General features: G+C 40.6%; 1 protein-coding gene across 1 annotated transcript in view; it reads right to left on the bottom strand.

The window, feature by feature from the left end:
* Positions 1-3,706: 3,706 nt before the first annotated feature.
* The window catches only part of LOC109467453 (thrombospondin type-1 domain-containing protein 7A-like), a 38,560-nt gene continuing 28,088 nt past the window's right edge, over positions 3,707-14,178 (bottom strand). Inside the window, 13 exon segments of the mRNA XM_019765442.1 lie at positions 3,707-4,374; positions 5,031-5,112; positions 5,628-5,720; positions 6,240-6,365; positions 6,810-6,944; positions 7,889-7,986; positions 8,754-8,905; positions 9,318-9,436; positions 10,095-10,263; positions 10,748-11,007; positions 12,127-12,363; positions 13,001-13,154; positions 13,985-14,112. Coding sequence (XP_019621001.1) covers positions 4,245-4,374; positions 5,031-5,112; positions 5,628-5,720; positions 6,240-6,365; positions 6,810-6,944; positions 7,889-7,986; positions 8,754-8,905; positions 9,318-9,436; positions 10,095-10,263; positions 10,748-11,007; positions 12,127-12,363; positions 13,001-13,154; positions 13,985-14,112 — 1,883 coding nt within the window. The 3' untranslated portion in view covers positions 3,707-4,244.

Below are 14,178 nucleotides of genomic sequence, written 5' to 3'. Positions count from 1 at the left end.
CAGCTTTCTGTATTTTCAGGTGTTAGAAATAAAATAATTCGTCATCCACGGTCTGCATGTAATGTGGTATCGTCCTAATCTCCAAGCAGATCCTTCGGTGGCAAGGTAGTATCCAGTAGCCAGAGGAGTGTCCCTTAGTTACCAATGGATCTGCTTGAAGATTAAGGCTAATGGATTATAACACACTACTTTCAGCAAGCTTAGTGGTTTTTAAGCCTGCATTGTGCATTATATCGACCGGTACAATGGCCAAGTGGGTAGAGTGCTCGCCTACATTCGGTAGGTCATGAGTTCGATCCCCTTTTTCCGAACTAAGTTCAATAGTGTTTGGCATACATTGCATCATGTGCAATTGACTTGCAATAAGGTTCATCTTCTTCTTTTAAACAGGAAATCACTATATCCTGCCCCCCATCCACCCCCGGTCGGATTCTGAGACCTTTGTCATATAAACACTTTCGGATGAAGCTTAAGTGATTCTGAAAAATCAAAGCCTGGGTGTCATCCGTTTTGTAACGGGACTCCTTGCATATCGCTACCTCAGGTACAAAAATATCGGATGGCTCCCGGCTAGTCATTTCCTGCGCCCTTTAATAATAAAATGCTTTATTCCTGTCCTTATATGTTTTAGAAGTTTGCTTGCAGCCACAGGAAATTGTTACAGCGTTTGATATAATCAAACGACAGGATATCCGCATAACCTTTTATAACCACCCGTCTCCTTTTCTTGTCATTGTGTGACCTATATAGCTACATCTATGTTTTATTTGGGGGGTTTCATGGATAATCATAATAGAATACACATATTTTTTCAATTTCTTTGCGTCTCCGGCGACCGATGCATTCCATGAACAAAAAAAAACAGTTTAAACCTCCTTGGTTTAACTGACTGTCATCATTCCTTTGAGTTTGGGAGCAAAAAATAACCTTTTGCCCAGAAAAACCTTTATATTTAGCAAATGTTGTTTGTCATTTCCTTACTAGCTCACTGTCACACGCAAACGCACTAGCTATTAGCTTCCACCAGGCCTTTCTAGGGGAATACGGATCGTAGAATTCGGCAAAAAAGAGTAAAATTGGCCAGGGGAGTCCGGACGCGGAAGGTTGTTTCTTTCCCTCCACGGCCAGTCAAACCCCAAGGCGGCCAAATTACCCTGGCAAATATTCTCCTATGTATAGCCAGCGTAGTTAGTCTGGTAGTTATAGAGACTATTTAGCTATAGCGTCAGCTGGAGTGTACATCATTATCTGTAGTGTACTTCTGTACCATGCCTATTAGCAAGAGTGGTTATTGTCGATGCTTATACCTTTTCCAAATTAGCTCACATGTGAGAGTTTTAGAGAAGCATCCTACGCTAAGCACATACTTCTGTGACTGAAATTTCTTTATTTATAGAGAGAGTATCCGAAATTATGGCATCACACATTGTGTGGGGGTGGGGAAGATTTGAGGAAGGCTACGAGTAGGTGAAGGAAGATTGCAAAAAGCGTTGCAATGGAGATTTCTGGCTCCACAACATACAATAATATTCATTTAATCGTCGCCATGGTAATGATTTTTATTGCCTTCCTTATTTATTGTACAATTCAATATGGCAAGTTGCTTTTATTATCAATATGGATGAGCAGTTTGGATGGGGTATATGATAATTGTGCTCACTCTGGTGTTTTTGGCGACGTCTCAGGGAGGAGCCTAATGGTACAGTATTGTGTGCAGTTTGCAAGAATTCTAGGAATGGTTCAGGCATTTTGTCCACAGGAATGGAATGTCCACAGGCATGTCTCTGACCCACATTTAAGCCCACATTCCTGGAAACCTTTGGGAAGACCTGTCTGTCCCGGATGGCCCTACTTTCTGTGACCCCGGGGCTCGTTCACTATACACTCAGGGGAGGAGTGTACTGTATCTGTCTAGACTTAACAGGTACCAAGTCTTCCTCAAAATCATGAAATGGTGGCAGTGCCATGCAAACAATAACCCTAACGGCAACCACCGTCGCCATGGCAATGTATGTTTTCATTGCCAGTCTTGTTATGAGTTGGTTATAGCACCCGACAAGACCTTATCACATCATAATATATTATACACCGAGAAACATCCTAAATTCAGTGTCTCTAATTAAAGACAGGCTTGTTATCTTCCCGCTTAATATAACATTTCGAAACAGACATTCGTGACAACATGATTTTGATCGTCCAAAAAGAAATTTATTGCCTTAAAATGGAAAAAGTTCATAACGAGATAGAAGTTGTTATAACTTCTCAACTGTTTGCTGGCATAAGCAGCCAAATGTGTCCTTTCTCATAAACAAAGTATGTAATTACTTTCATGTATTTTTCATTGTTAATTTTACATGATTAAGATCATAACTACACCCCCATATATAAAATACAACCACTCGTACAGTTTTCAACTGATTTTTGATTCCACAATTCTGTTGTTCAGTGTATTCTTGCAAAATTACAAGAAAAAAAAGGGTATCAAAAAATTGTTTACAAAGTCTTAAATAAAAACAGCCTCCCTGAGGCTTTTTATGACAACTATCAACTTTTACAGAACTACATGTATTACATTAGTACTTACAATGTACCATAAAACTATTATGCACTGCCTTGAGTATACCAATTTTAGACCACACCAATTAAATTTGTTGTTTCTCAGATTTTTTCAGAAAAAATATGAAGCAACAGGGCGAAATAAAAAAAAAGGCCAAGGCATCCCATGATAGCCGGAAATGTTACAATATGAGCCATGAAGTGAACATACCAAGCTGGTATATAATCAAAACAATAGATTTTGAACTTTTAATGAAACAAAATTGCATTGTTACATTGAAAAACTTGAACTTTCATTGAGCATGTTGCATTTGGAACAAAAAAAGAATTTTTTTTGCAAAAAAGAAAAAAATGGACAAGTACAGGGCAACTCCGAGAAACAACAAATTAAATTGGTGTGGCCTTTAATACATGTATTTGTTATGCATCCCTTTCTGAGAACTTTTTCCCGAAATATGGTCTCTTTTTACAACACAACTTAATTCTCAGAAATTGACCTTTTCTCTACTACAAAAAGTACTAAATCTACAAGTTCTATACAAATGTAACATTTCCATCCAATCCTCATACTTCATGGGAATACTTAAGATATTTGTAGAGTATCAATATACATATAGTAATCAAAACAGTTATTGAATTATCTACTCAAATACTGCACTTAAACATGTTTGTTATGGAAAAAATATAAAATGTATAAAGTTCAAGCAACATAAAATTGTGCTTGACAATTTCTAATAAACCTTTACAATATCACTCTTAGAACCCCCATCTTTTCGATACATACCCACACATTTTTTTACAATATTTGACACAAATACGGAATGTTCATGTGTCAGTGTCATACATTCACATGCAGCGTGCAAAATACCTGGTTGCCCAGTTGCCCCGGGCAACCAAATTTTACTTGGGGCAACCTATTTTTTTCACCTAGGTAGCCCAGTGTGCTACCTGAATTTTAAGAACCCCCCCGAAATCATGCCCACTTGGTTTGCACCACTGTATCCGGCAGATGCTTTTTAATTTAGGTATTAATGGCTATTACAAGTTAACTAAAGGCTGTTAGAAATATTGTCAAGGCTTAGGTATGTAACATTACTTAATTTGAGGAAAGTAGTACATGTAACTTATAGGTGGGGCAACCTAAAATTCTGATGGGCAACCTAATTTTTGCCACTGGGCAACCTGGTTCAAAAAAGTATTTTGTACACTGACATGTCATACATTGTAAAAAAGAGACTCACCTTTGGCCTTTGTGCAACAATTAAACTTTTCTCAGAACTAATTTCATCCTGGCATCATTACTATCAACTTAACATTGCATTTTCACTGTTTCTCATTGTCTTTCAAGGAAGAACCCATCTTTCAAGAGGGGGGTCAGGAATGTACAAAGTTAAAAAGAACACACAACAGATTGTGTATCTGTAAAGTCTAGGCCAGTACTTGGGAAGTTCTTTTTAAGACTTAATTTATATATAATAGAGGGCTTCATCAAGTATAGAACTGTTGGCCACTGCCATTTACTGTAAGGCACTCGGCAAGTACAATATATGACAACATAATATGTTCGAAAATATTTAGTTTTATAGATGTATACAAAAGAAAAGCCAGTCCTTTCAGCCCTCATAACCTTTGATCTTTAACCTATGCCCATGACCCTTGACCTTTCACCTAAGCCCATAACCTCTGACCTATACCTTTTTGGCAGAAGCCTTGTTACCCGGTAGCATGGAAACGTAAAGTTGGCGTCTTTTTTCTTCATTTTTGCTGTAATCTGGCGAAGCAGGATCGTTGATAACTGCTTCACCTGAATGGTGTTTTCTGTGGAAAGAAAAAAAAAACAGGAATAAGGCCACAGCAAGTAAATTTTATGGATGACATCCTCTGCAGACTCCAAATCAGGCGAAAAAAAAACAAGGCGGGCCAAAAAAAACAAGGTTCCTACAATAAAATTTTGACTCAATAATTGTACAAATGGTTTTGATTCAATGGGAGCATCACATATCATTGCATCAAAGTAAAAAACAAAACATTAAATCAGAGCCTTTCTTGTTTCCTCTCTTCATATTTACAAATGTATCTGCCATCCACCTTCCGGCATGGCAACAGACAATATCTTCCCATTTTCGGCATGTTGACCACTTTCAAAAGGCAACAAAATTTCTTCTTTTTTTTCCAAAATCAGGCTAAAATTAATGTGCTGGTGTTAAAATGAATACCTTTATTTATTGCTCATCATTTTACAAATGTACAACAGCAGGGGGAGCAGAAGCGCATCCTCCTGAATTAGGTACAATTTGTCACATTATTTGAAAAACAACGTTCACATTGAAAAACAATACATCTGAACTAACATATATACTAACATCTTTTTGGAAGATGTCAGCCAAAAAATTACTTGCTGTGGCCTTACTGTACAAAACTGGTGTGTGACACCTAAAGGAGGTTTGCTGGTTATGAAAAACAAACAAACAAACCTGTAACACATGATCCCGATCAGTAGTACAGTCAGGACTCCCACCACCACAGCCAGTGGTATCCACCACCATGTGGGCAGACCTGTGGAAATACAACAGAACAGGAAATGTTGAGATATTGTACGATGGACGGAAAACTGTAAAGGTACAAGTAAAATCACAACAGTTGCCTTTCCTTTTAACAGATGTGTCCATGTGATAGCATGTAATAAATATTGTTGCTCCTGCTTGTTCTCTGGCTCTCTAGGGCAGCTAGGACACATGCTTACATGTATAGCAATGTTTGAAGTAGTGTTCTAGACAGCGTCCATCTTTATGTCATTTGTCTTTCATGACCCACAAAAATTCTGCCCCATGAGACAAAAATTGGCATGTAAACTTCAAGTTGAAAAATGGTGCATCTGGCTTTTTTTAACATATTTCAGCGAACTTTTTGTGCCATTTGTCAATTGCATGTATGCAGGATAACTCGAAAATTTGTGAACGGATCTTATTGATATTTGGTACACACGTACATGTAGGTAAGCAGATGGGTGGGATTTGGTGGGATGACAGAAAAATTAGAACACTGATTTGAAATATTCCTTATGTGTTTACCTGAGGACCGTCCTGCAGTCTGCACCCCCTCTGTGGGTGGCATTGTGACGGTTGTCGTTGGGGCAGCCGTTGTTTGTATACAAGGACCCGTCACTAAAACACAACAACATTAACAACATTGTCACTACTAACATTGTCACCATTGTTTGGGGCTCATCCATGCACAACACTTGTACTGATCATGTCAAAGCAGAAGTCAGGATATCCTGGATGCCAGTCACATAACACGCTAGGATCAGAGTTAGCCAGCTTGCGAAGTACGGGATCAGGGCCTAACTGAGGACTGTGATATACTAGTAGTTTCCTTGGGGGCATGTTGGCCCTGGAGCCAAGGAACTGGCCTGTGTGGGCCCTGGAAACAGCCTGGCACCCTGGCTAAAGTCAGGAGGGGCAAGCTCATCATATATTTCTAACATTTTCTTTCAGCAAGGCATGAAAACTTTGATTATTGCAGTACAAATTTTCTTCTCTCATAACTCTTGACAAGTGCTGAAAATGGTAGATTTTTAAAACACATCTATGGCCTATTATATCACTGCTTAACATAAAGCTTCTTCCCCCCCCCTTCCTCAAATTGTTTAAACCTTTACTCAATGCCAATACCAGACGTACCTGTTAAAGCGACCATGCCTGCTACACATTCACAGCGCCGGTTGTCATGGTTACAGTACGCTCCGTCAAACTGACAGTGGCTGTCGTCTGCACAACCTTCCCTCGGGAAGCACAAAACTCCATCTCCTGTTTACAAAAAAAAAATAATTTGAGCTGGACTTATTCCTTCAATAAGATGGATCTATAGACTAAACATTTTTTACATCATCATATCTGTATCTTCCAGTGCAATTACCTTTAGGTATGTGTTGGCAAATAAAGTTTATGGGTAAAGCAGGTAAAAAAAAGAACAGATTCTAAGTTGGCTTAAGCAAGTTTTCAACATTGTTTTTAACATTTTTCTGTTAAATATAAAAATGTAATTCAAGGTAGATACAGCAGTTTTGTTATGAGGCATTTCACCTTAACCTTTACTTTTAGCATGCCTCAGTAGACAATAAGTAGCTATATTTGGCAACCAATTTTCTATTTGATTATGGGGTTAGGCAACAGGGAGAAAATTAAAACATTACACACATTTCCAACAACAGTTAAACACATCCGCTCGGGAAATAGTACAGTATGACTGACCTTCGAACCCGTCCTGACAGACACAGCGACCCTCACTGCAGGTGCTGTACCTCCCACTGCATGCTGGGATACACCACTTGATGGCGGAAGGTCTGTCCCGTTCCACACATGCCGTCTCTGTCACCCTGGTTCCATCTGTAATGGCAGCAGATCATTATAGCTATGTAAAAGTAGTAGCAGTAGTAGTAGCAGTAGTAGTGCATGTAGTAATAGTAGTACTCATAGTAGTAAATGTAGTATCAAATATTAGATATATATATAGAATACAACACGGGGTATTCCGTATCGCCCGAGGTATCGGCCCGACCACAGGTCGGATCGCCCGCAGGCCGGAGGGCGATCCGACTCGTGGAAGGGCCGGGACCGAGGGCGATGCGGAATACACCGTGTTGTTTTTTATTTATATCATACCCACCCAAGAAAACACGCCTTTCAATGCAAGATGAGCCAAAAGTTGGTGCCACTGAACCCTAAAATGCAACAACATCAATTCCAAAGTCCGGATTCTGTATTCGAATTTTCGAAAGGGGCGCACGCGGTTAGGGCGAAACGCGTTCGAATCGTTTTATGGAAGACATGGAAGCGTTCGATAACGGGTTCCGGGCCGTACCGTAAAGTACGGCCCGGTCTGGAACCCGTTATCGAACGTTATCGCGGCCCGGGTATGATATAATACCCGGTATACTGCTACAGGGGTCCCTGACACAGGGATGGGCAGCACTTTGGCTGGTCTTCACACCACAAATGACTGAGCTCTTTTAAATTGATGAAGCTACCAAATCTTTCCCGAACATTCACATGTTTGCAGATAAAATGAAAACTACATTGTACTACTATCCTAACATCATTCCGAAAAACCCACACATGAAAGAACAAGTGGTCTCCAATAGCTACACTTAATTAACTCCATTAAAACTTGAAAAGTGCAAAATAAAAAGAGACAAGGCAAACATTCAATGGACATGCAGCCACTCTCTCATTGGTCAAACTGCTAATTGCCATGTCATCATTGGCTGAACTGCTAAATTGTGAAGGACAGTCAGGATCAGTTTAGTACTAGGAACTGGTCATGTTGTCACCTTGATCCTCACACCAGACCTCTCGGATGTCCTGGTCATCCCATGGACCAGTTCTCCACCGGTACACTGGACACACAGCCTTTGAGTTAGGACAGGACCTGTGATAAAGTACAACGTTCAATTGAGTACAAGTAGGCCATCTTGTGTTATTTTTGAGAGAGGATAAGTCAAGACTTAAATTATGCTTTATGAGTTTCTAATTTGCATAATTAACTCATAATTTGCATCAATTTTCACTACAGTCTAGAATAGGGCTGCGTACCTTTTCGTAACATCAGGTACAGGTACAGGTACAGAGGTTTAGGTCCAGGTCCGGACCTGTACCTGTACCTGAAAATTCATGCGCGTCACATGTTCTACTGAAATTCTTCAATAATGACAGAAACATGAATAAAGTGTTGACAATTTGTCCTGTATCTTTCAAAGAACATCAAATATAACCCTGGATGATATAACTAGGTTTCCTATCTCACTTCTCACTAGTTCTCAGAGACGGAAACTAAGGTAAATCTCTTTATTTTAACGCTGGATGTTCATTTTCTTGGCAGGCCTCCTTGTGTGTAGTGATCAAGTTGAATTTTTGTTCTGGTCCAAAAAACCGGTCCACCGACGTTTCGGTTTTTCGACCGGGTACCGGTCCAGGCAGCCCTAGTCTAGAAGATTAAGAAAAGCACTCTCAAAAGTATAACCTTGCCTTAAGCTCTGTAATTAAAAGGTGCTAAGTGTACTAATTAAAAACAATCAAAATTGTAACCACACAAACTTCAGACAAGCTGATCAAGCCCCAAAACAGCTAACACAGTGAACTACTTGCCACAAGAGTTTCACAGTACGAATAATTTCTTTTTTCTATCAGGAAATTTACCTTATTTGTATGAGCTCCTCTGCTTCCAGTGGACAGGCCTGCCCCAGGCCAGTTTCAGGACGGATAATGGCACGTGTTCTGGCTCTCATGGCCGCGCTGCCCGAATCCGAACAGTCCCGCTGGCACGGTCCCCACTTGCTCCAGTTCGTCATCTAACAAAAAAATCAAGTAACTTTTCATATAGCATCAACTATTTTCTATCAGTGACTGAGATTATTTCTTTAGCCTGAAAGCCAGATACCTGAGTGCAATGGCCAAGTGGGTAGAGTGTTTTGCCTTGCACTCGGTAGGTTGTGAGTTTTATCCCCGACAAAGTCATACCAAAGACTTTAAAAATGGTACTAACTGCTTTCTCTGCTTAGCATCCAGCATCTATGAGAAGGAGTATGAGAGTTAAACACACACCACTGCACAACCCCAAGGGCTACATAACTGGAGATCATTGTTGCCATATGTGACCATGCCAATGGTTGCAGGGAGGATCTTTTAATTAAATAACTTAAAAAGCCATCCTGTTCTAAGCTGTAACCTGATTATTTGTTTGCCAATTTACAGGTTTCTCACCTGACAGTCTCCAGGACAGGGGCTGCCACAGCTCTGACTGGTTTCTATGTCCAGTTTAGTCCGGTTCACACTGGATAGAACCAGTTGGACCTGGGAGGGGTCCAGGCTGCTGATGTCACCTGTAAAAGGTAGGCAACATATGTTAAAAGAGGTAGTGGTAAAATGTTCGACTTAGAAGTAAATGTATGTCTTGAAAAATTACAGATAACAACGCCAAGATGGATTCTCTCATAGCCATGGCATTGAAGAGATAAGAATACAATGTTCTAGCCAGCATCTGCCTTTCCATTATTTGACAGAATTTTGCTGGTCAAGACGTACAAGAGTTTTGCCTAGACTGTCATCTTTGACGGGCAAAAGTCAGCGAGTAAAGAGATGGAAATATGTCATTCAACTAAGCTGTCTACTAGCAGAATTTGAGCCTCAAAATTCAGGAAATAGCATTTCAGAGCATCAAGATTTCCCTGGACCCTCGTAGGATTGTCGCATTCACTGCTCAACATAATATTACATAAAACAAAATTGGGATGACGGAGAAAATTTTAAGCTGGCTAGAACAATGAAACGATAGATTATCAATGTGGGGTCGTGTGACGTAATGGCAAAGCATTCTGCTTGGAACCAAGAAGTCCTGGGTTCAAACCCTGCCGATCTGCATTTTGACTTTCCTGGATGGAGGCCTGGTGAACCCCATCCCGTATTAGCCACAAAAAGGCAGCAGAATCTTCAGCTAGTTGAAGGCGGCTGCCTCAAGATGAAAGAAGAAGATTTCCATACCTTCTACCAGACAGTAGATTTCATCCACCATCTTGCCGTCGCTCCTGTGACAGTTGACGGTGCGTGTTCTCTCCCCGATACCGCAGCCCTGACTGGCCACGCTGCAGTCTCCCCAGTCTCCTCTCTCCCAGGAGTGGGTGTAACACGGGGCAGGGTCACAGGGCAGGGTCTGGACAGGACACCAGGGGAAATAAACCAAGTTAAAAATCAGGTAGGTAAAAAGATTCCATTGTATACATTTTCTTATGTTGTTGCTGTGTACTTTGTCTTTGATTTAGACAAATCATGGCAATAATAAACTTCCAGTCTTTGCAGTAATGACATATTCTTTTGCACCACTGAAAGGAAACTACGTGTGGTACTTCTACTACTATTGTGTTATGAAACACACATTCACATACTCACTTGTTCAACTTGAATTCCTACATGTACGCTGCTTGCAAGCCAACAATAGGATCAAACGATTGTGGTATCTCTATGGTCATATCAATCCAACATCAACATAATCAAAAACTTTTAAGGATGACTTTAAATAGTTTGAGGTCAAGATTTTAAATGAAAGACTTTTCACGATTTTCTGTCAAGTTTCATTTAAAAATGTGCTACAATTCAGAATGTTCCAACTCCTTCTCTTAAGATTTTTTAAAAATCACCTGTGTACGAGTAATCTCATTAGGACACGGTCTCCCAAGTTCGTTTCCTTCCTCCGCGATTTCTCGTGTTCTGTTCCGGTACGCCAAAAGTCCGCAGGCGCCACTACAGGTGGACCAATCAGAGAAGGCCCCCAGGTTGCAGTCCACGGGACATTCGAGTTGGCAGGGCTCACTTCGGGTGATGTTGGTGTCGTCGCAGTGTGTCAGCGACATCAACATGCCGTCATCTCGGACACAGTTCACGGTACGGTGCCTGGTGCCTGTACATGGAAGTTGTGTTCATTAATACTACAGAATTTAAATGAAGAGATTACACTCAAATCAAGCTGCCCATGTCTTAGGTACATGTAAGACATCATCATCATCATCATCATCGGTCGACCGTACTGGTCAGGGTTATACCGCCCTGTACGAGGTGGCATACCCTTTCGTTAGCTTAATACAAGACGGGGTTCGCCACGCCTCCGTCCGGGTGATGATGTAATCACCATGTGTGGTGATGTAATCACCATGTGGCTGATACGGAACAGAGGTTCGCCAGGCCTCCATTCAGGCGATTTGAAGTGAATCACCAACTCCATACAGTAGTGTTTGTACCATCGCACACTGGGGCATGCCCCTACTCTTCCTCGAAAGGTGTAGTGGGATCTTTAACGTGCGTGGGGTGTGGCTCTCCCCAAACACGGGACCTCCATTTAACGTCCTATCCAAGGGACGTCCCTAGCCGAAGCTAGGTACTCATTTCCACCTGAGTGAAGTGAGGAAAGTCGTGTAAAGTGCCTTTCCCATTGTACATTGTATGTAAGACATACAATGTACATTATCTCTCAAATGTTGTACAGTGCAGAGACATTGATGGAGTTAAAGTGTTAAGTTTGTACATGTAGTAAAATGTAACTGCAGAACAATTTTGGTCTTTTATTTTCAATGAGCAGCTTGAACAGGGCTTATTTGTACTTATATCTACATGTGTGCATATTGAACTTTTGTGCAATAATACCAGTGGTCTACCTTGGTGAGGATAGTACATGTACTAGCTGCTGTAATGCGCTCACAAAAGATATAGAAATGAAGATGGGTACTGCTCTAGGTACTAAAATGCACTGCTCTATGTAAGTTTAACTTAACGATGATAACAGTGATATTTGTGGGTGAAAATTGAAATAGATATGTATCTTGAATAGCACATAATTTACAAGTCCAAGTATAATAAGTGTACTATCAACTGGCACCACTACATACTATAGTCATGTGTTAGTAGAATATTCCTCAATCAGTGACGATTTGAAAAGGTCACTGATTTAGGAATATTCTAATTGTGACTGATGAACCTCTTCAATGATAGACACGTGTTCAATGAAAACCAGCACTTTCTGTACCTTTTCCACAGACATCCCCAGAAGGTACCATACAGTCTGTCCATGATGACACCTGTACTCTGTACTGGTGCTGGCAGTCTGTTTTACAGGACATCACTTCTGTCGTGTTACTGCACTGTCTGCCCTCAGGCACCGGACGGCGAACCATCTCTCTCGTACGCGTCTTGTAGCCGCCGCCCTCGGAGCACGGTAAGGAACACTCGGACCAATCAGACCACTCCGAGAGGACACAGTCACCTATAGTGTATGATTACAGAATTCTTATCAAACAATTCATTGATGAAGGTTAGACAGCCAGGTAAACAATACTCATAGGAAATTCAAACTCTACTACTGGATAAATTACAGAAATAATTTCCGGACGTTTCAAGTGACATCGACAACTCTTCTTCGTTAGTGACGCTGAAGAAAAGTGGTGGATGTCACTCGAAACGTCCGGAAAGTATCTCCGCAATTTATCCAGTAGTAGTGTTTGAATGTCCTATGAATATGTACAATTTTATGCTATTGACTTCTTCAAATAACATCACCTCTTTCAGTCGATACCTACATGTACACGATAGATTCAAAGTGATCAATTACTAGTATCTACACCTTATGTCAATGAAGGTTAGACATCCAGGTAATATCATACCATAGTAACTGTTACAGTTACTCAAGCAACTAAAAATTTTCCCCACTTTAATTATTGCTGTAAGTTATGCTTATATACATTTATTATCAAATTTTAAGGCAAGCTCACTCTTTCTTAAGTTATTATGAGATCTTACCATGTATTTGAGAAAAAGTCTGAGACAATAACTTATCAGGTACATTCAGCATTTGCATGTTAAACATCTTTCAAATTCATGGTTTTAGTTTTTATCTACTTTACCTGGGCATGGAAGATCACACATCTGGACAGTCTGGGGGATGGGAGCGCTCCATTCACACTGGGTCACCTCGAAGTAGCCCTCCCCCAGGGGACAGTGGTACGACCTGGTTTGGTAGCCCTCCCCACATGTACCCCTCACTGCACAGGCACTCCACTGGTGGGGAACAAGTAGTACATATGGTACATATAACAGGTACATGTACATCAAACCTTCAAATTGTTATGGAGACAGAATTCTATAACTATAAACTTCTTACCGGCAAGCCTTCTACTAGTACTCCGATCCTTCTCAAGCTGAAATACTTGGGAGCCTGTGTCCATAAGGCTCAAACTTATGCATGGTTATTTTTAAGTCTTCATTTTGTCATTTACCATCTAAGATGAACTATTGTTCGAGCTACGTTGATCAAGGTTAGACATCCAGGTAATGAGAATACACAAGATAAAAGTTACTCAAGCAAATCTTGGTCTTCAAACTCTAATCCAGTTGTTTGAGCAACTTTTTTCTTGTGTAATTTGTCAAAACTGTCAAAGCTATTGTGATGATTCAACAATAACTTAATCTTTTCTCTTACATTTTGCATTCATATTTATCGTTAATTACGGTAGTTGGATATGAAAACAAAAAATTACTTCAGAATCTCATTTTACCTCTATCAAAGTCAATGAGAGTATCAAGCAATACTACTTGTAATAATACTACATGTACCTTAGCACTAACATTGATAGCACGTCGGCAGAACGTACTATGCAAACCCCTGCTTTTTCACAGTTTTTGTTGGATTTTTGGTCAACGTTGCATCCAAATTTTACCTATTGCAGACAATATCTTTTCGGACACAGGATTTGGAAACTACAGACAGGACGACGTTATATGAGAGGTTTTGCCGAAGTGCTATGCACAATACATAACAGGCTTTTGCGCAGGTGCAGAACGATCTGCCAATGTGCTAACATTGATTGACTTGCACCTATTCCACCTACCTCTGATACCTCCCACTCAAGGTCATCACATGACCTTAGCGAACAGGTTGTGGTCTGCAGCAGGGCGGGACACGGGCGGCCGCCATGTTGGGGAGGGCGCACAACTTCCCGCGCTCTGTTCTTCGTACCTACAATTTGTTTCACAAAGAAATTAGATGTGTCTCAGTGTCTCAACAAGAAACAAAACTGTTCTT

This window comes from Branchiostoma belcheri, unplaced genomic scaffold (genome assembly GCF_001625305.1).
Source record: "Branchiostoma belcheri isolate BF01 breed outbred unplaced genomic scaffold, Haploidv18h27 scaffold18, whole genome shotgun sequence".
In the NCBI taxonomy this organism is placed as follows: Eukaryota; Metazoa; Chordata; class Leptocardii; order Amphioxiformes; family Branchiostomatidae; genus Branchiostoma; species Branchiostoma belcheri.
Note: the sequence above shows the minus strand (reverse complement) of the source record. Positions and strands in the feature narration are given on the sequence as shown.